We start from the raw sequence: 20,381 nt of genomic DNA, 5'->3' as shown, positions 1-20,381 counted from the left end.
TCATCATCATGTTCCAGAGTCTAAAGACTGGACATTATCCAGTCATGGTGCGCTGGCCGCTGTGCGGCTCCGCAGCTCCGTACGCGTCAGGATGCGACGCACTGTGTGTTATTCAGAGCCACTTTTAAAATATTCCTCATCAGACCCTTGTTCACCGGAAAATTAAACCAGGTAAATCTTAATTCTGTGACTAGTTTGTGTAAATGCCACAGTATAACATGTCTTTATTATATTTCATTGTTTTCCTCATTTGCCCTGTATTTGTTGTCTACTCTCTGCCCATCGGCTGCTGTCCTACAGAAGCAACTGGGAAAAACAAATCCAACAATTTCTCAACTCGAAAATGGTGAAGTACAGATCTCAAGGTTGTTAACGCAGTCCCTCTAAAATCAAATAACCCAAAATATTTGTAAAAACAATAAGAACTGATCAGGCTGTGCTGTGTCAGTAAAACTCGGGCTGTAATGTGGTGATCCTTAAATTCTTCTGAACCCATGTGTTTGAAGTGAAGGCATTTTCCAGGGAAACGTAATTCCCCAGCAAATTAACTGCTTTATTTAAAAAAAAAAGAGGCTGAGATACAGATCTTTCTCTCTGACTGAGCTACTCAGTCAGTAGCACTATCCCTCTCAAAATGTGTTTGTAAGCCTGAGATTGCACTTTTGTACTTGAACAATAACACATCTCTGTGGGCGTTAGGACGGGTAAATAGAAAGAAGGAAATAAAAAGTAAGAGTCGACTAAGAAGTAAGTAAGAGTACTTCTACTGTGAAATTATACTGGTTTGAAAGTAATATTAGTTTTTCCTCCTAAGTGTGTGAAGTGTGGTATCACCAGGTTACTTGAAAGACACACGTCACTCACTGATGGACGACTGTACATGAAAGGTAAGTCAGCAAACACACAGATCCACAGCCAGCACTACTGGTATCACAAAGGAGGTTAAAGAGGAGCGCCAGAGCTCGAACGAGAAGAGTGCGGGTGAAGGTGTCATGGTTGGCGCAAAGTGACGCACTTGGAGTCTGACAGACAGACAGGCGCTATTCAAAGAGCGTCAGTCTGTGTCCGTGAGAAAAGGTGCCATTCAAATCCTGGAGATGAGATTTACCTGTGACATGATAAAGTGGCAGTATGTACCCCCCCCCCCCCTCCAATCAATGCAATCAATCATCTGTCCATGTATGAGTGGTGCGTTGCAGACTGTTGCTGTGTCTGTGTGGGACCTCTGTGTATTTGTGTTTATTTATGTTGAATGACATTTCTGATGAGACGTGAGGTGATGGGTACATGCACACATAGGGCTGGAGTGTACATCAGATCTTGGCTCCACATGTTTATATGTGTCTTATTTTTGGTCGGAGGAGGAGGAGCTAATTGGTATTTAGGCTTTAAGATCTTTTGCTCTCTGATGAATTTTGTCTTGGATGGCACAGAAAGCAGCAGTGTCTCCGCTCATGGCTCTCACATTAGGTGAGTGAGAACAATTTAATTGGTTTTGACTGATTTTATTTATTTTTTTAGTGACACTTTGAAGCCACATCATAAAGCATTATAACAAACATCTGGTTACACTTTTTTCAGCGTGGCTGATCCTTGGGCTCTCCGCCATCATCGGTAAGTTTGAATGGGCTGATTGATGCTTTTTGATATCACATGAGTAGCCTACGCAGTTATCAATTGTTCTCCCCCAACTGATTTTTTTCTGTTTTCTTTTAAACAAAAAAACAGATGTTGATGGTATGTATGTGAGTGTGTGTGTGTGTGTGTGTGTGTGTGTGTGTGTGTGTGTGTGTGTGTGTTGGTCTGATGGGTGGGATGGAGCTCCGGCTACCCACTCCACTCGGTTACAGAGAGAGCGAGGTCACGGGGAGAGTGTGGGAAGACTTCGTGCAGATAGATGCAATGTCTCTCAGTGAGAAAATGCATTGGGACACATGCTCCCTGAGGAATTTTTTATTCATATTTATAAAGCAAATAAACAGATATGGAGGATGATTGTGTATTTCAACTCCAAACCGGATCCGACCAGGCCTGGACTCAGGTGTTCGAGCTCAGTCCGACTGTTGTGTAAATGTGTGTGTGTGTAAATGTGTGTTGGGCTACCTGTGGAGATGTCCTGCCGTGCAGTTATAGAGCTGCTTGGCAGTCAGGGTTAGCTGTGGACTTTCTGGAATATAGGGGGAAATTGTGGGAATTGGGAATTATGCGCACAGACAAATGTTTGCACATGTTTGCACATAGAGCCACAAGTTTGTGCTACTTTTATTTCATGTGGGTTCCTCCTTGTGTGCTGAAAAAAAAAAAAACCAAACAAAAACTACTTAACGGGACCTTGGATTATAGTGTGATGGTGTAATGGGGTTTTGCGGTGACGCACATGCAGCATTGCGAACACAAAAGGGTGCGGAGGCTGAGGCGGGGGCGTGGGTGGTCCTGTGCTTCTCTGCTGACTCTGGAGCATCTCCTTTCATTTAGTCACGTATATTGTCCCAGGTCAGGTATCTTGCAAAGGTGTCTTGTAAATTGGACCCATGTGCCTGTACACAGTTAGGAACCACGTTGTATAAGATTATTCATCTGTGAGTTATTGCACTTTGCACTACGACGAAGTTTAATCTAAGTTTCTTTTTTTTACAGAACGTAATATTCCACTATAATATCCATATCATAGCTGTTAAGCTGATAAGAACAGTGCAATCTTTTTTTTGTTTGTTTGTTTGTTTGTTTGTTTTTTTTACAGTGGAAGCTAAAGAAACATCATGCAATCACGGTGCCTCCCACCGGTGAGTGTTTCCCTTATCTACATTAATGTTCATCTTCAAACCTGTTCTTCATCTGAGACTTACATAAAGACATGGTTGAACATATGATTGAAAGGATGTGTCTGTGGAGCCGGGGAATAGCCTGCGTCATGGCAGGCAAGCGCGTACGGAACTGATCGTAGGTGGGAGGAATACATGATACATGAGTACTTACTGGAAGTTCACGCCACAGCTTGATGTGTTCAATATCTGACTAAGACTAGCAATTGAAAGACCTCTACATATTTGAGAAAGAGGATGTGAGAGATGCTTCTGAAACTCTGTTACACCGTTGAGCAGATCCATTTTTTTTTCTGTTTACATCATTTGACTGGACAGCTACTGGTCCCACAAAACATTTCAAGCAAGTGAGCTCCTGGGAATGCTTTAAGCTTGAGAAATGGTTTTCTAATTTTTTGGTGATCTGTGCTTCACTACAAAATGCTACTGGGGAGGTCAACAGGATGTCTCTTAGACATCCTGGTTTTTTTGTCCCAACAGAATTCAAAAACTATGTTGGCTCATTTTGGCACAGTACTCCAAATTCAAGACTCATCAATAAAAAAGAAAGCAAACGGTAATCACCTAAACACAATTGGGAGTGCCACATACAAGCGCCTGAGGATTGTTGGGAAACATGGAATATCTTCCATTTCAAAATATATTTGTTATGCAGTAATGTGCAAAAGTGAAGGATTATTTTGGTCACAATGTTTAAGACCCTCAAAGGAATATTCTTCACACCACAGGTGACGAGCTCAGATGTTGGGGCTACTGTATTCAATTTCAGAAGCTGAAATCTACAATGCATCTACATTGCAATTTTGTATATTATTAGGTCCTCAGGAATCTATGATAATGTTTCCCCCCAAAGATTCGAACTTGTAAATATTTTTTGAGGTTATCACCAAAATCCACTTGCACACACTAAATGTAACACAAATGGACAGCAGTCCATGAAAATCTTAAAACAAACATATGGCTCCAAAACGAAAGGGAAATTTTGAGGAATCAGCCCCATTTTTCTGTCACATGTGGAAATGTCAGAGTTAAGACAGTAATTAATAATATTAACTTCAACGAATAACTATTCGAATACATGTTCATTTCATGCAAAGCCAACACTATACCTCCTGGAACCTTAAATCTGAATTGGCCTAATTTCCTCTGTAGTATGTTCACATACAGGAGTGGAAATGTGTGCATGTACAAGTAAATGTAGTACACACTATACATTCTGTATTTTACGTCTTTTTAAATTCTTGTAGTTGCATCATAGTCCATTAGAGGGCAGTAGAGCAAAGGATAAGGGTAAAATGTCCATGGACACAACAGGGGGGTATACTGACGTGTAAAATTATGAGTAATTACAGATTTAGGGTGATGTTACTAATGACTGCGCGTGCTAATCTTGCAGAAAAACCTGTGGGGGAAAAGACTATGACATCTGCGAGGCTGTGTGCTGTGATGATCAGCTTCATCAAGGGGCTGGGCTATTATGTTGTGGAAAGCAGCCATTCAACCCATTAACAGCCAGTTGTTGTGAAACAGGACACGGACCCAATTTAACAGGTAATGCCTAATCTGTGTGAAAATGCACAGAAATGACAATGTTGGTTTTACTGGTTCCTGAAAGTAGATGTTGATCCTGGAAAGTTTGAAATTAAAAAAACATTAAATAAAACCACTTAATATCACAAAGAAAGACGCAAGCGAAAGAAAAAAATGTAATACTCCAAATGTTTCACGCGGCATCAGTGAAGAATAGGACCTTGCATCATCATCCCATCATCGAGTGTATGCTGACTCGTCTCCAGAAAAAAAGTGAGTGTGGGAACTGTTAAAACAAATTGGTGTGAAGAGGCTTATGCTGTCAACACTTATGCTGTTAGTTTCCAAAGAACTAGAAGAACAACTAGAAGTCCAACTTTAAAAAAACACAAAGAAAAACCAAGACATAATTAGAAAACTAGCATGACTTAAAAAACAAGGAAATCACAAAAAGTAGTAGAAAAAACAAACCAAAGGCACAAAAACAACTAGAAGTCCAGTAGGAATTAACAATGACTCAGAATAATATGGGTAACTCCAGGAATGGATCCGAGCACGTGTTAAACAGGCAAGCAGCCCAGTGGGAAAACACAGGGGAACTACTGCAAAGGGACTGAGTGAAAAACACAAAACATGGAGACAGCAGCTGGAAGCACTGAGCATTATTGAACAACGATCCAGCAATAACTGTGACTGAGAATGACTGACACACGGCAGTTGTAGATTTCAAGCAGAAAATGTGTGTGTGTGTGTGTCTCAGACAGTGGGGAAAAGCAAATAGCAGAGTAGCCGCAAGTGGAGGTGTGTGTGTGTATTACACACAAATTGAAGGCGGATAACAGAGGGTTTGGTTTAAAAGAAGAAGACAATGTGTGAGATTTGGATTTGACATTAAAAGATTAATATGAGACACAAGAGCATTTTAAACATTTCTGCTTTTATATCCAGGTGTTCCGCTTTTATCCTAATCACATAATCATCACTTCTGCCACAGGTTTTTGTTTGATGTCAGAATGTCTGTCATACAATCGTCCTTGCATAATATAAAGTGAGTGTATATGTTTAGACAAAGAGCTTACATTGAGAGAAAGCTCAGTTTCAACTGTGTGTTAGCAGCTATGAAAAGTGATGAAAGACAAAGCTGGGATTTCCCAGAGTTCAGCCAGAGATCAGAGAATAAATGATCTCAGTTTAAGGTAGAAAACTAAGGATAAAGATAATGTGACATGACAATAACAATTGTGAACTCTGTTCTGTTTTCACAGCTGTTATTATACCGGGTCTCAGTGAATTGGTTTCACAGTGCTGTGAACTGCAGGCCTACAACCCACTCAATGAAATATGCTGTAATTCCAATGTCATTGCTAAACCCGCACCAATGACTAAATGTTGTGATAAAGGTGAGTAGAAATGGTTACACTTGCTTGATGTAAGACATCATGTAGACATGCAGTGTACAAAATAATATTTTAGGAATTGTCAATTTAATTTATACAATTTCATTTTATTTGTTTTTAAAATTCTTAATTCTGATTGACAAGTCTTAATTTGTTCATTTCTTTAGGAATTCTATTAGTATAAAACCAAGCAGATGTAGGTTATTACAGTGCTCTGCCTTTAAACAGTGATAGGTGAAGTTTTTTATGTCATGTAATCCTCAAATTATAATATTATCATATCGTGGTTTGAAAAACTGAATCATGTCAGCTGAGTTCTAACTGAGATCAAAGTAAAACACAGTTTTAAGTACAATCATGATCTTTTCCACAGAAGCTTTTGATGAGGACACACAGCTATGTTGTGGACCGCTTGGGAACAAAACTATCCTGACAAAGAAGTCCAGCCACCACCGGTGCTGTGGTCATGACCAGTACAACATCACAGCCGAGTGCTGCTGTTCCATGAATGAAAAAGATCTTGAGATACAACCTCTTAATTCATGCTGCTGTATAAATGACTCAGGTGAGTCCAAGAAGGATCCACATTCAAATCCAGTTTGAGGTCTTTCTGTGTGGACTTTGCATGTTCTCCCCATGTCTTTGTGTGTTCTGTCTGTGTACTCCAGGTTCCTCAAACCGTCCAAAGATGTGTATGTTAGGTTATTTAGTAACTCTAAATTGTCCATAGGTGTGAATGTTTGTCTCCATATCTCAGCCCTGTGATAGTCTGGCGATCTGTGCAGAGTGTATCCTGCCTCTCACCCAATGATAGCTGGGATGGGCTCCAGCACTCCCAAGACCTTTGAGTAGACAAGTGGTTGATGATTCATGTGATATCAGAGAAATATCACATGAATCATGTCAGCTAAGTTATAACAGATATTATACAGAAAGAAAAAGGAACAGAGGATTTGTACTAGTACAGTGCACAGTGCCAATGTGATACTTGCAGGCATTGTATAATGTACATGTGTGAGAGCTTACATTGTTGCTCTGGTCACTTTTTGCCATTTATGACTGTATTCACATGTTCAGAATGTGATGTCTGTAGACATCACATTTTGTCTGTAGACATTACATTTTGTCTGTAGACATCACGATGTGAGATTTTTTTGTTTAAGTGTCGGTGTACCCACTGAACAACAGGTCAAACCTCTACATTGAACTCAAGCAGTGCAGTATATCAGAGAAATATCACATATAAACACAGTATTGTGGTTTGAAAAACTGAATCATGTCAGCTGAGTTCTGACTGATGTCAAAGTAAAACACAGTTTTAAGTACAATCATGATCTTTTCCACAGAAGCTTTTGATGAGGACACACAGCTATGTTGTGGACCGCCTGGGAACAAAACTATCCTGACAAAGAAGTCCAGCCACCACCGGTGCTGTGGTCATGACCAGTACAACATCACAGCCGAGTGCTGCTGTCTGATGAATAAAAAAGATCTTGAGATACAACCTCTTAATTCAAGCTGCTGTATAAATAACTCAGGTGAGTCCAAGAAGGTCTTTCTGTGTGGACTTTGCATGTTCTCCCCATGTCTTTGTGTGTTCTGTCTGTGTACTCCAGGTTCCTCAAACCGTCCAAAGATGTGTATGTTAGGTTATTTAGTAACTCTAAATTGTCCATAGGTGTGAACGTTTGTCTCCATATCTCAGCCCTGTGATAGTCTGGCGATCTGTGCAGCGTGTATCCTGCCTCTCACCCAATGATAGCTGGGATGGGCTCCAGCACTCCCAAGACCTTTGAGTAGACAAGTGGTTGATGATTCATGTGATATCAGAGAAATATCACATGAATCATGTCAGCTAAGTTATAACAGATATTATACAGAAAGAAAAAGGAACAGAGGATTTGTACTGGTACAGTGCACAGTGCCAATGTGATACTTGCAGGAATTGTATAATGTACATGTGTGAGAGCTTACATTGTTGCTCTGGTCACTTTTTGCCATTTATGACTGTATTCACATGTTCAGAATGTGATGTCTGTAGACATCACATTTTGTCTGTAGACATCACAATGTAAGTTTTTTTTGTTTTAAATGTGCAGCACACAGTGAACTAACTGAACAACAGGTCAAACCTCTACATTGAATTCAAGCAGTGCAGTATATCAGAGAAATATCACATATAAACACAGTATTGTGGTTTGAAAAACTGAATCATGTCAGCTGAGTTCTGACTGAGGTCAAAGTAAAACACAGTTTTAAGTACAATCGCGATCTTTTCCACAGAAGCTTTTGATGAGGACACACAGCTATGTTGTGGACCGCCTGGTAACAAAACTATCCTGACAAAGAAGTCCAGCCACCACCGGTGCTGTGGTCATGACCAGTACAACATCACAGCCGAGTGCTGCTGTTCCATGAATGAAAAAGATCTTGAGATACAACCTCTTAATTCAAGCTGCTGTATAAATGACTCAGGTGAGTCCAAGAAGGATCCACATTCAAATCCAGTTTGAGGTCTTTCTGTGTGGAATTTGCATGTTCTCCCCATGTCTTTGTGTGTTCTGTCTGTGTACTCCAGGTTCCTCAAACCGTCCAAAGATGTGTATGTTAGGTTATTTAGTAACTCTAAATTGTCCATAGGTGTGAACGTTTGTCTCCATATCTCAGCCCTGTGATAGTCTGGCGATCTGTGCAGCGTGTATCCTGCCTCTCACCCAATGATAGCTGGGATGGGCTCCAGCACTCCCAAGACCTTTGAGTAGACAAGTGGTTGATGATTCATGTGATATCAGAGAAATATCACATGAATCATGTCAGCTAAGTTATAACAGATATTATACAGAAAGAAAAAGGAACAGAGGATTTGTACTAGTACAGTGCACAGTGCCAATGTGATACTTGCAGTCATTGTATAATGTACATGTGTGAGAGCTTACATTGTTGCTCTGGTCACTTTTTGCCATTTATGACTGTATTCACATGTTCAGAATGTGATGTCTGTAGACATCACATTTTGTCTGTAGACATTACATTTTGTCTGTAGACATTACATTTTGTCTGTAGACATTACATTTTGTCTGTAGACATCACGATGTGAGATTTTTTTGTTTAAGTGTCGGTGTACCCACTGAACAACAGGTCAAACCTCTACATTGAACTCAAGCAGTGCAGTATATCAGAGAAATATCACATATAAACACAGTATCGTAGTTTGAAAAACTGAATCATGTCAGCTGAGTTCTGACTGATGTCAAAGTAAAACATAGTTTTAAGTACAATCGTGATCTTTTCCACAGAAGCTCTTGATGAGAGCATGAAGCTATTTTGTGGACCGACTGGTAACAAAACTATCCTGACAAAGAAGTCCAGCCACCACCGGTGCTGTGGTCATGACCAGTATGACATCACAGCCGAGTGCTGTTGTCCGGTGAATGAAAACGATCTTGAGATACAACCTCTTAATTCATGCTGCTGTATAAATGACTCAGGTGAGTCCAAGAAGGATCCACATTCAAATCCAGCTTGGTGTCTTTCTGTGTGGAATTTGCATGTTCTCCCCATGTCTTTGTGTGATCTCTCTGTGTAGTAACTCTAAATTGTCCATAGGTGTGAATGTTTGTCTCCATATCTCAGCCCTGTGATAGACTGGCGATCTATGCAGAGTGTACCCTGCTTCTCACACATAACTCACACACTGCCTCCATATTTTAGCCATGTGATAGAGGGGAAATGTGATGTCTGTAATCATAATGTGAGATTTCTCAAGTTTTAATTGTGCAGTGCAACTACAAATTTTAACACGCTTCATTGTAAAATAGTAAATTTTAACCTGAGACACAAAAATAATACTAATAATCTGAGCACATTTGTAGAAAGGTTAGGGTTAGGACTAACTTTTCTATTTTTCTTGTACAGTTTTCCAAGTGATAGCGTGCATGTCTAGATAAGTCTGCTGGGTGTGGGATTTATTTAAATTTTTATGCACATTGACTCAAATGAGTTTTTTTTTTTCCACAGGTGTTAAACAACAGGTAAGAAGGCAAGATATTTATAATTTTCTCTGGAATGTAAGACAACAACTAATCAACTGTTGTAAAGCACCCAAAATTTTTAAACACCAAAACAATGGCCTCACACTACTGTTGCTTATTCACTGTGATCATTAGCAATGCAAAGTATTGGATAAAATAAAAGAACACACAACATAATGCAACAAATGCGATCTAATATGATAATTTTGCGACCTTGTGAGGCTTATATAACGTTCAATTTGAGTTGAGTGTGTGTGATGTCAGTAATGTTTAAAGCCTTATGACCTAGCTTTATTGTATTTCATTGCTTGAGACTGGTTGAACATCAGAAGTGAAGTATACATTGTATTTTGAGATATTTAATGTACATTTTGTGTGTCTCATTTTTTAGAAACCTGCACTTTCATCTATGCAGTAAGTCAATCAAACACATACTCATTTTAAAATTTACAATGTCAAACCTGACAATCATTAAATTATCTTTCACAGTACAAATGATGTGTTTCACATACTTAATATTGATGAAGAACACTTGTTTTGGGTTGGGAGCAAGTGGTTGGTCTCTCAAAAATTATCTCAAACTTACTGTAACATTGTGCATATGACATTCAGAACTGCAAATGAGACACATAATAATACACAATTCTTGAAAATATGCAGCAAATCCTAAAGCTCTAAACAAAAATGCTTAATTAACTTTAAAAAACAAACTTATCCTTTCAAATGCACTGTATGTGATGTAATTGTTATCCAAGCTAAACTGTGCCTTCAGACATTACATAAATGTCATCAAACAGTCACCTCTTTGTTCTCTTTCATTTTCCTCATTTATTAACTTCTTTACCTCCTCATTTAAAGTAAATCACATTAGCAACTAACTCACTCCAGAATTTCTACTTTTCTTTCAACACACATCAAAACTGTGGGGCACAACAACCAACAACTTTGAACATTACGCCTTCAATTTCCAGCTGGGTCACCCTATCTGATCCATGATCACCTCCAGAACGTTACTGACAAACTCTTTCAGAAGAACTCCTACTCCACTTTTCTTCCCATCCACACCATGTTGAAACAACTTGAACCCTGATCCTGAGCTTCTACCCTTGCTACCTTTATACCTGGTCTCCTGGAAACACAGTATGTCCACCTTACTTCTCTGCATTATGTCAACCAACCCCCTAGTCTTCCCTTTCATAGTCCTAACATTCAAAGTCCCTGCTGTGGATCCAACACTCTTGCTTTCCTCTTCTCTTTCTGCATATGAACACGCCTTCCTCCTCTCTTTCTTCAACCAACATTACCAAAATTAAAACACCAATGTGTGTTCACTATGTTACTCCAATGAGTAATGGTGCTTACAGTTTTCATTATAATACTACATTATAATATTACAGTATACGTTTTTATTAAAGGCTAAAATAACTCAATGTGTTCACCAACATAAACCAGTGAAACATTTAGGCATGTGGCAGATGCTTTTATCCATTTACTTACATTTAAAGTTAGATTCAAGAGAGGCATCTTGGGGCTCAGTGTCTTGAATAAACACACTTTAATGTGGAGAAGGTGAAGAGCAAATGAATGAACCACAAACCCTGCAATTAGTCATCAGACAGTCTTCTCTCCCTTCTAACCACCCTGTACCCTCAGGTCTTTGTTGATCCATTGTTTGAGAACAAGTGAGGTGACCCATTTCTCTTTTATCTATTTATCCTGAAGTTCTCGCAAGAGTAACAGCATAAATGGATTTATATGTTGAGTTTGTGTGCAGAGAATTTCACAAAAATGTTGAACAAATCTGAATTGTGAAGCGTGGAACTGACGAGTAGTCTTTAAAGCCCGTCTCAGTAGACGGGTCATGGTTTTGAAAGTTTAGTAAATATTGTGGAAGCATTGAGAAAACTGTAATATTTATGCATATGTACTATATGTACTCTACTGTGCAAAGGTCTTAGGCCAACATTAGATTTGTTTATTTAAAAATGCTATGATGGCAATATATAGACTCCCCTCCAAAGGTATTGGAACAGTGAGGCCAGTTCCTTTATTGTTGCTGTAGACTCAAAACCTTTGGGTTTGACATCAAAAGATGAACATGAGACAAAAGCGTAACATTTCGGCTTATATTTCCTGGTGTTTACATCCAGCCATTAGCTAGGTTAGCTCATCCGAGCAAAAGTATTGGAAAATGTAAACCTAAAATTAATTAAAGTGAATGAGACAAAATATTTAGTTGCAAATCCTTTGCAGTAACTCCATAAAGCCTGTGACCCACTGACACGTGTTTCATCAGCGGAGTAGGGCAAATAAACAATAACAATTTCTGACAACAAACGTCACAGGAGCATCACATTTGTTTTGTATTATATGAATATAACAAAAATAATATGTTTATGTTTATATTTTTTATCTTTACACAGCCACAGTTCTGATCCACACACACGTCTTTGTAGGTCTGAATTTCATTGCTCTAGGAGAAAGCAGAGAAAGTCCCACTCAGTCTCCATCTCAGGTATGGCTTTGTGTATGTGAATGTTGTATATGTCAGTGGTTATTTGATGGGACTTATCACAGTACCTGTCTTGTTGCTTTTGTTAAGGTAACATGAAATAGGATAAATATTGGCCATCAGCCAAACATTTTTAAGAAAAGTTTTGTTTCCTCTAGAATATTTAATTTTAAAAAACGATAAGATAACAAAAATATGCATAATAATTTTGGTATTAGGTAGGGTTTTCAAGAAAACAGCAGTTACACATGTAACGGTGTAAAGTCTGCAGTGGCACAGTCGTGTGCTTTGAAGTTACATGCAGTAAACATTCATCCATCCATTGTCCTAACTGCTTTTCTTGTTTAACTGTTACTGGAACAGTTAGAAAGACTACAGCTGGCAGACAGTATCCAGTAAATCCATTTCATCCCTCTTATTCACTGAAGTTAGTAATGATAAGAATGTCTGATTTTACTTCCACCCATAAAAGGTGATGACAGCACATGAAAAAGTAATACTAAAAATCGTCCCGGCTTCTCCACTAAGTATGTAAATAGTTTGCAGATCAATTGGTCTGAAGCTGCTTCAATTAAATGATCGCCTGAAGAAAACCGTGGAAAGCCCACAAAAGTTGAACAAATCCAAACTGATGGAAAGAAAACTGAGAGCTGCATTCTGAGCTCGGGTGTGTCCATCTCTTTTTGTCTTGGAGAAATGAACATGTGTTTTTCATTCTGATATATGCTTTTCTTGTTTTCTACGGGCTCAAGAGACATTTCCAGATAATAAAGTATGTCTAGTCATGAAGCAGCTTCTCTCAAAGTTGTACATACTGTATATCCACTCCTGTGTCCTTGTTGTTCAGGCCAGGTCTTGCACTGCAGACATGAAAGAGTGGGAAAGGAGAAGAGGACAGCATTTTTGGATGATCTTAGACACAGAAATTTCCTATTCGCTTCTCTGCCAGCTCTCTGATGTTATTTCATCACACTTTCCAGTGATACTGTATATGAAAATCGGACAGGCTTTTGTGTGTGTGTGTTTGTGTGTGTGTGTGTGTGTCTCAAAAAGGGTGTGACCTTAATTTTCCCCACATCCTCCTATCTATGCTTCTGTTATTTCCCAGAATCGTTTTTTACAAGGATTTCACCCTCCATCTGTTCCAGCACTCTCCTCCCTTCATTCCATTCATTGTGTTTTTGTGTACCCACCCTCCCGTTCCCACACCCTATGTTTAGGTCGATGTGATGCTGTCCCCACCTTGTATAACCCACGTACACACTTGTGCTGTGATGGCTGTGTATCTGAGTTGACGACATTGATAGACAAAGTAAGACAATTTTTTCCAGTTTCTGATCCCACAACTGTTTAAAATTTGTATGCATTGGTCAACATTTTTCCTCTGGGTATTAAACCATTAGCTTATCTCAACTTCTCCTAAACTCCAGATACAATCCTTCCATAAGTAACTACCTTAAAGGGAAAAACAAAATCTGAACAATCAAAATTCTTTAAAATAATATATACACAACATTTATGAGTTTGAGAACTTACGGCAGTGCATCCCATTTGTTCCTCAAAAAAAAAAACCAAAAAAAAAAAAACTGGTGAGGGCTCGGAGCTCCACCCAACTCCTTTATTGCAGTGAGCGAGAGGGTCTTGCGTCTATTGGATAAGATGCCCTCATAATGTGAGCATTGTAAGTATTAACTGACCAGATATGCAAAAGGATCAAATAACTATACCCTGGTAAGGTTTCAGCAACTTTTGCACATTTTATCTATAAAAGTAACATTTGCAAACATGTTTTTATCTTTCTGGCCTTCATTTTTTCATCTTTTTGGTGATCTATGTATAAATGCATATATTTCCATATCTACATGTGAATGTGTGGAATGTCTATGTTTGCTTGTGTATGTATTGCTGCATATTTTACTTCTTCCTATGGTTCTTTAAGTGTTGCGGAGAGAGGCCGTGTGGCTTAGCACAACACGGAGCTCTCTGTTGCCAGACGTTGTACTCAGACAGAGGAGATGGAGAGGAATGTTCACCAAACAGTATTCCTTACAATCCAGCTAAATGGAATATATGTTGTTCTCAGATTTCTGGTTCACGACAACACTGCTGTGGGACCGAAGTCTACAGGCCTCATACTGAGATCTGCTGCAATGGGCACAGGTGATTAATGTGTGCATGTGTGTTAAAGCTTAAGATAATATTAAGTGAGACAGGATGTCAGTTTTTAATTAGCTTGGCATGTTACAGTGTCTCCTAAGTGTTTTGTCTGTGTGCACTTGGAATTTTAACTTAATGGCATTCGGGTTAGTTTTTGGTCTGGTGAGTGTGTGAGTGTGTGAAGAGCATATAAACCCAGACAGGAGTGGTGCAGACAGTCTCAAACACAGAGACATTCCAGCAGCTCTGCTGACACTGGACTGCGTCTACTTACTGAGCCAAGGCATGTCTGTCTGTTTGGGTTTGCTGCTGCTGTGAATCTTGGACTGTGTTATTCCTAACATCTGTCTGCCTGTAGTCACAAATATTTCACAAAGGGAGTTTAGGGGTCACTGTATGTCTGGTATTTCGGCCCGTCACATACTGGATCTGTATGATATGAAAGCAGTCATTGTTGGTGATTTTGTAACACTGAGACTACATACTGTAATTAGCGCCTAACCGCTGAGGCGACTATCACTCCATCACACTGCGTGCGTATTCTCCTGTCTCCTAGTAGATCCTGTAAATATGATTAAGCCTTCAGTGAACAAAACAGTGGTAAGGCCGACAGTTGGAAAGTAGCTTGGGGTTAAAAGACAGGGATGATGAAACATAGATACTGAAAAGATAAGGATGTGCTTTATTGATTCCCTTGGGGAAATGGAACATGCTAGTGTAATTATTTTCATTATACACTGACGTTTTAGTTGACCAACACCAGATATACTGACTCACATTCTATGCGGTAATTTTTTATTATGCTCCCATTGCTGCCAATGTGTGGGTGTTTTTTAACTTCTGTGCTGTGTTTTCTATGTCTCTCTTGACTTTTGATGAAGTTGTGTCTACAAAACTGCAGACAGTTATTCGCTTATTAAAGTGGTGGTGGCTTTCATTAAGTAATCAGATAATGGTTACAATAATAAACACACACCACAACATTATAACCAGGTAGTTTTATTGTTGCGGCCGATCTGTGTAATATTAACATGAATAACTTCTGTATCTCATCTGGAAGCTGAGTCATGTATCTCACTCATCTTGTTTGATATAAATGTCGGTTTCTCCATCCAGATATTTCAAAGAGGAAAATGTTCACTGCTGTGGGGCCAAAGCATACAACATTAAAGACCCACATATGAAGTGCTGTGCAGGGACACTGTATAACATCACGTCCTTAGGCAAGAATGGGCAAGACTCCCAGGTAGGTTTTGTTAATAATAAATCTAATTACTGTCCTCATTATACAGCGATAAGGGTTTTTGCCATTTTAAATACACACTCACTTTGGAAAATATTCAGAAATCTTCACTTTTTGTACACTTTTTTAAAATTTTAAATGTACATTTATAAGTTAATTAAATTAGAAATGTGAAATTTTTAAGAATGTTTGCAAATTGTCCCTTTAAAAAAAAAAAAAACAATCCAACCATTGTCAATTCTTTGCGCAATCTGCAGCAATTGCATCTTCGAGTCTCTACAAGCTTCTCACAGCTGTATTAAGGCAGTTTAACCCGTTCGTATTGGCAGATCCTGTAAAGCGGATGGGAATGTGGAAACCTCTTAAAAGAAAAAACAAAAACAGTACTGGGGTTATCTGTTCACATGTCCTAACATTTCTGATCTGGTGTGCTATAACACTCTGCATGTGTACCTACTAACCTGCGCCCATAACTAAATGTAACGGACTTCTTTTCGGCACTGTAGTCTGGCTCATAAAGAGTCATAGCTCTGTTTGTAAAGAGGGTTCCCCAGGGTGCTTGGGCTGATTCTTTCACTCTATATAAAGAATGTCCCCCTTAGGCAGTATTATTAAGCTAACACTTTCCATTGCTATAGCCAGCTATATTTATCTATGATAATGATGATGATCATAACAAATTAAGCACTCTTTCAGCATGCTTAAAAGACATAAAGACCTGGATATCCTATAATTTTCTTCAGACAATAACAAGACTTATTTAGTGTGGTCCTAAGAAGTCAGAGACATATTCTTCCTAGATGATATAACATTGGCCAATAGCAACACTGTGAGAAATCTCGGAGTTATTTTTGACCAGGATATCTCCTTTACATCATACATAAAACCTGTGACTGGACTATTGTAATTAACTATTAATAGTTTGTCCCAATAACTTCTTAAAAAGCCTCCAGTTAATCCAAAATGCTGCAGCCTGAGTTCTGACTGGAATTAGCAGGAGAGATCATATTTCTTCTACATTAGCTTCTCTCCATTGGCTCCCTGTTAGATCCTTGGCCTTGGAGCTGCATATTTCCAGGGTGCAGTTACTGCCCTACCGACCTGCCAGTGTTTTTGCTGCTTCTTGTTGTTTTTTGTTGCCTGCTGTCCTTTCTCTCACCTCTTTCCACTGACCCCAACCAGTCAAGGTTGTCTAATGTTTGCTCAAATGTGAGTGTTTTTGTTTTTTTTAATTCTGTATACAGCTATATTTTAGAATTTTTAAACTTTAAAGACTGTAAACTGCCTTGAGGTGACCTCTGTTGTGATTTGGCGCTATACAAATAAAAATTAATGTAAACGTTATTTTGCTTAAAAACCATTTATCTACTATATGACTAGAGTGTTTGCTGCTCAGATGAGCACCTGCAGTTGATCTACCCTGCCAAGACAGGAATGAGATGCTGTGGTCACCAGTACTACAACACAACTCTGTGGTCATGCTGTGGAGGGAAGCTACATCATATTCACCAGTCAAGATGGAAACAGAGTGAAACGATCAAAGGTCAGTGTTAGCTTGGCCCGTGCCTCCCAGAATAGTATTTGAACTTTTGTCATTTTATGTTTTATATCTTCTCACATAATGTTTTCAGAATCCAGATTTCTACCGATTAGCAACGTGAATGAGAATACTCTCTGCAAAGGAAGTAAGATATCAGTTTGTAGTTTGGATTTTCTGTCAATTTGTAAACAATACTTGAGAATTTGTAATTGAATATGTTTGTTTATATTTAGTGCAAATTGGGATTGTGGAAAGTGTGTCTTCGCTCAGAATTGTGTTCAACAATGTGCTGAAAATCCATGGAAGAAACACCACTGTGATGGCTCTGCCCTCGTCCCATATCCTAGAAATACCTGATCGCTGCAACTCCACAAGAGTGATTCCTGGCAAGACCTACTTCTTTGATGAATTTAATGTTTTCATTGATTTCAACCATATGTCTACTCTCCAGTCACTCCATTTCATTTTGTCCAAGTGTTATCATCCTTAAGTCACATCTTTTTATTCCTCCTATATCCAGGCATTTGAAAAATATTTGGTTGCATGCATTTTTTTATTACTCGAAAAATGACATTTATTTACACTACTTGTTACGCTACTTGTCTAGTCTCTCTCAAAGGTGCCCTTTGACAACTCCAAAGCCTCCATGCAAACATCACATCTTAACATAGACTTAACAGACAACTATATGTGACACGTTTCATGTAAACAACCATGTGCAACACTATGACTGTCTTCTGGGAGAGACTGTAAATTTGCACTGTTCGTTCTGTTTCTAAACAATATTACATCTGTCCCAGTAGGATTTTTTAACCATCTTCTGAAGAAATAGAAAAACTAATTTAATCAGTGCTGCAACAACTGACCATTTGATTTACTTGTACACTGTGACATACTGTGTGTATAAGAGATAGTACCTGACTTATTTTCTAAAGAAAAGCTACAGTGATAAAAGCTATGCACTCTGCACAGTAAAATGCAGATGTGACATTTTAAATGAAAAGCCGCCGGTGACATTGCCTACCTGCTACCTGTCATGGTAGCAGGTAGCATGCAATCCCATCATTGTATTGCTGGCTTTTCACATAAGCTAACCTTTAAACTTTAATATGTTTTTAAATATTATATTCATATTTATGATCTCTATTCAAATTTGATTTATGCACTAATATCTGGCAAATGTTTGCACATTGCACAAACTCTTGTGTGTTTACAATGATATGTGTCATGATTGACATAGCTACTAATTGATAAGCATTTCTCAAAACAAATATCAGGGATAAAATTATAACTCAACTCACCCCAAGGTTCCACTCTGGGCCCTTGTATTTATGCTAAACAGTAAATATTTTTGTCCTGCTTAGTTGAATGTATTGTCATCTGCAGTTGCTTACAATGTGAATGTGATTTCTGTACTGTAACACGCAGTGTAAAGTGCCTATCTGTTTTGCATTCAGTGTACTTTGCATTACTCATTTGTACAACTGCATTTGTTAATGATAAAATGCTAAAAAGTTATTTTTAAGCCTATATGAAACATATGCTACTACATATATAAACATGTTTGACATTATATTGCATGTTTATTTTTAATATGTGATACAACCAACTGTGGGTGACCTTTAACAATGTTTAAATAAAGAATCTTATCTTACTTAGTTTTGGAATTGTAATTTGATTAAAATCAAGAGTTGATGTTTTCTCAGTGCACCACTGCATAATATTGACTTTGGTTTGCACAATTTCCTTTTTGTGGAAACCTTTTCAGGTATGCTTCATCCAAACCAGCACAGGAACAGAGTTGTTACGGAAAAAAAAGCTTCTTTTTTTAGGCTAGACATTATGCTCTTGGCATAATAAAGTTATGGTTGGCATAATGATGTAGTCCTTAAACAAATTGTAAGATAAACCCCAGTGTTGTGTGGGAAACCCTAAAAAGGTTTCTCATTTCTCAAAGGTTTTCTCATTTTAGATATTTTGGCAAAGTAAATTGTTTGAAATATTGTTGTAATACTACATAAATTTCCAGGTAATCACATTAAAATTTCAAAATTAGATGTTTGTAATTTAACTTCAATCATGACCAAATGACCTTATAATTACATTAATTGCTCTTATTTCATTTAAATTGTGTAATGATTACTGGTTAATTATTTAGTTATTAGCAACATGTTACTAGGTTAAAAAAGTTTTAAAGTGCTTTATGGAGTAACTGTTGTCTCTTCACCTTCTTACTACATTCTTTATAGACAGCAATTCTTATGTTAGGTCCAGCGGGGGTAAAAATTCCTGTAATCTACAACATCTGAAATTGACACAGCTTGTTGTTTGAATGTCACACGTTGCACACCTGTAGTTGTCAGATGCACACTGTGCTGCGTAATGTGGGACTGTACAAGTCACCATGAGTGTCCATCTCTGCTCAATTAAAGGACACATTCCCAATTTTTCATGTCTTGCTTAAAACAGACGAGGCACCTTTATAAACACTGATGTTTTTACTTGCTGTAAGCATTCATCCTGTTTAGGCTGGCAATGAAGACACTGCTTCCTAAAGCCTTTTCCACATAAGTGATCATAGCCAACAATCACAGTCCTTGTCCTGTGCAAAAATCTATTTAAATGTGTATCTAAAGCTGAGTTTTCAGCTAAATGTTTGTATATTAGAGGGCATAATGTACTGTATGTGTCTATTAACAATGGCTTGTGATGTGAGTAAAAAAAGTATTTGGTGGTTAAGTGGTTGCTTGAGGCCTTTGTTGTGCTGTGCTTCAAACCAGCACCCCAAGAGAGCAATCGAGAGAAACTTCTTCAGGAAAAGGACTTCTCTATAACACCATAGCAGCTTAATGTCATTCATGGTATGAAATTATTCTTGGCTTTACATGACAGTAATCCATTGTAACTCCCTTCAAATGATTGGCTATGTTTCTCTTCCTGAGACATTATTTATAAGAGGTAAACAATGGCCCATCTAATATTAGCCAACCCAACTTACATCACAGCAGTAACTTAATGTTAATGCTAACATCCTGCTACCTCAAGGCTGACTTACTGACCTGGTGTCTTTTATCTTTTTCCCACCTTCTTTTATGTTGAAGGGATGTGGAATTCAATCCTTCAGCTTAAAGTCAGGAACATCTGGAATC

General features: G+C 38.3%; 1 protein-coding gene across 3 annotated transcripts; it reads left to right on the top strand.

The window, feature by feature from the left end:
* The first annotated feature begins 986 nt into the window (after positions 1–986).
* On the top strand, positions 987–18,846 carry si:ch211-195m9.3 (galaxin). Of its 3 annotated transcripts, XM_026363385.1 has the most exons (18): positions 987–1,470; positions 1,582–1,614; positions 2,741–2,783; positions 4,219–4,373; positions 5,618–5,752; positions 6,123–6,314; positions 7,096–7,287; positions 8,033–8,224; positions 9,046–9,237; positions 9,767–9,780; positions 10,172–10,194; positions 12,204–12,295; positions 13,513–13,604; positions 14,376–14,452; positions 15,566–15,695; positions 17,073–17,235; positions 17,324–17,377; positions 17,466–18,846. In XM_026363385.1, the coding sequence occupies exons 1-18, from the start codon at positions 1,425–1,427 to the stop codon at positions 17,720–17,722; spliced, it is 2,082 nt and encodes a 693-aa protein (XP_026219170.1). In that variant the 5' UTR covers positions 987–1,424; the 3' UTR covers positions 17,723–18,846. The 3 variants fall into 3 exon arrangements, with proteins under 3 accessions (XP_026219170.1, XP_026219175.1, XP_026219183.1); XM_026363390.1 differs by lacking the exon at positions 6,123–6,314; XM_026363398.1 differs by lacking the exons at positions 7,096–7,287; positions 8,033–8,224.
* Positions 18,847–20,381: the final 1,535 nt, after the last annotated feature.

This window comes from Anabas testudineus, chromosome 13, assembly GCF_900324465.2.
Source record: "Anabas testudineus chromosome 13, fAnaTes1.2, whole genome shotgun sequence".
NCBI lineage: Eukaryota > Metazoa > Chordata > Actinopteri > Anabantiformes > Anabantidae > Anabas > Anabas testudineus.
The sequence above is the reverse complement of the archived record's forward strand: the minus strand, read 5'-3'. Positions and strand labels throughout refer to the sequence as shown.

Bases quoted from the DNA above. Each gene is read 5' to 3' on its own strand.
- si:ch211-195m9.3 (XM_026363385.1), top strand. From the start codon at position 1,425: ATGGCACAGAAAGCAGCAGTGTCTCCGCTCATGGCTCTCACATTAG. The intron at 2,784-4,218 runs GTGAGTGTTTCC...CTAATCTTGCAG, and splicing joins AATCACGGTGCCTCCCACCG to AAAAACCTGTGGGGGAAAAG. The intron at 8,225-9,045 runs GTGAGTCCAAGA...TCTTTTCCACAG, and splicing joins CTGCTGTATAAATGACTCAG to AAGCTCTTGATGAGAGCATG.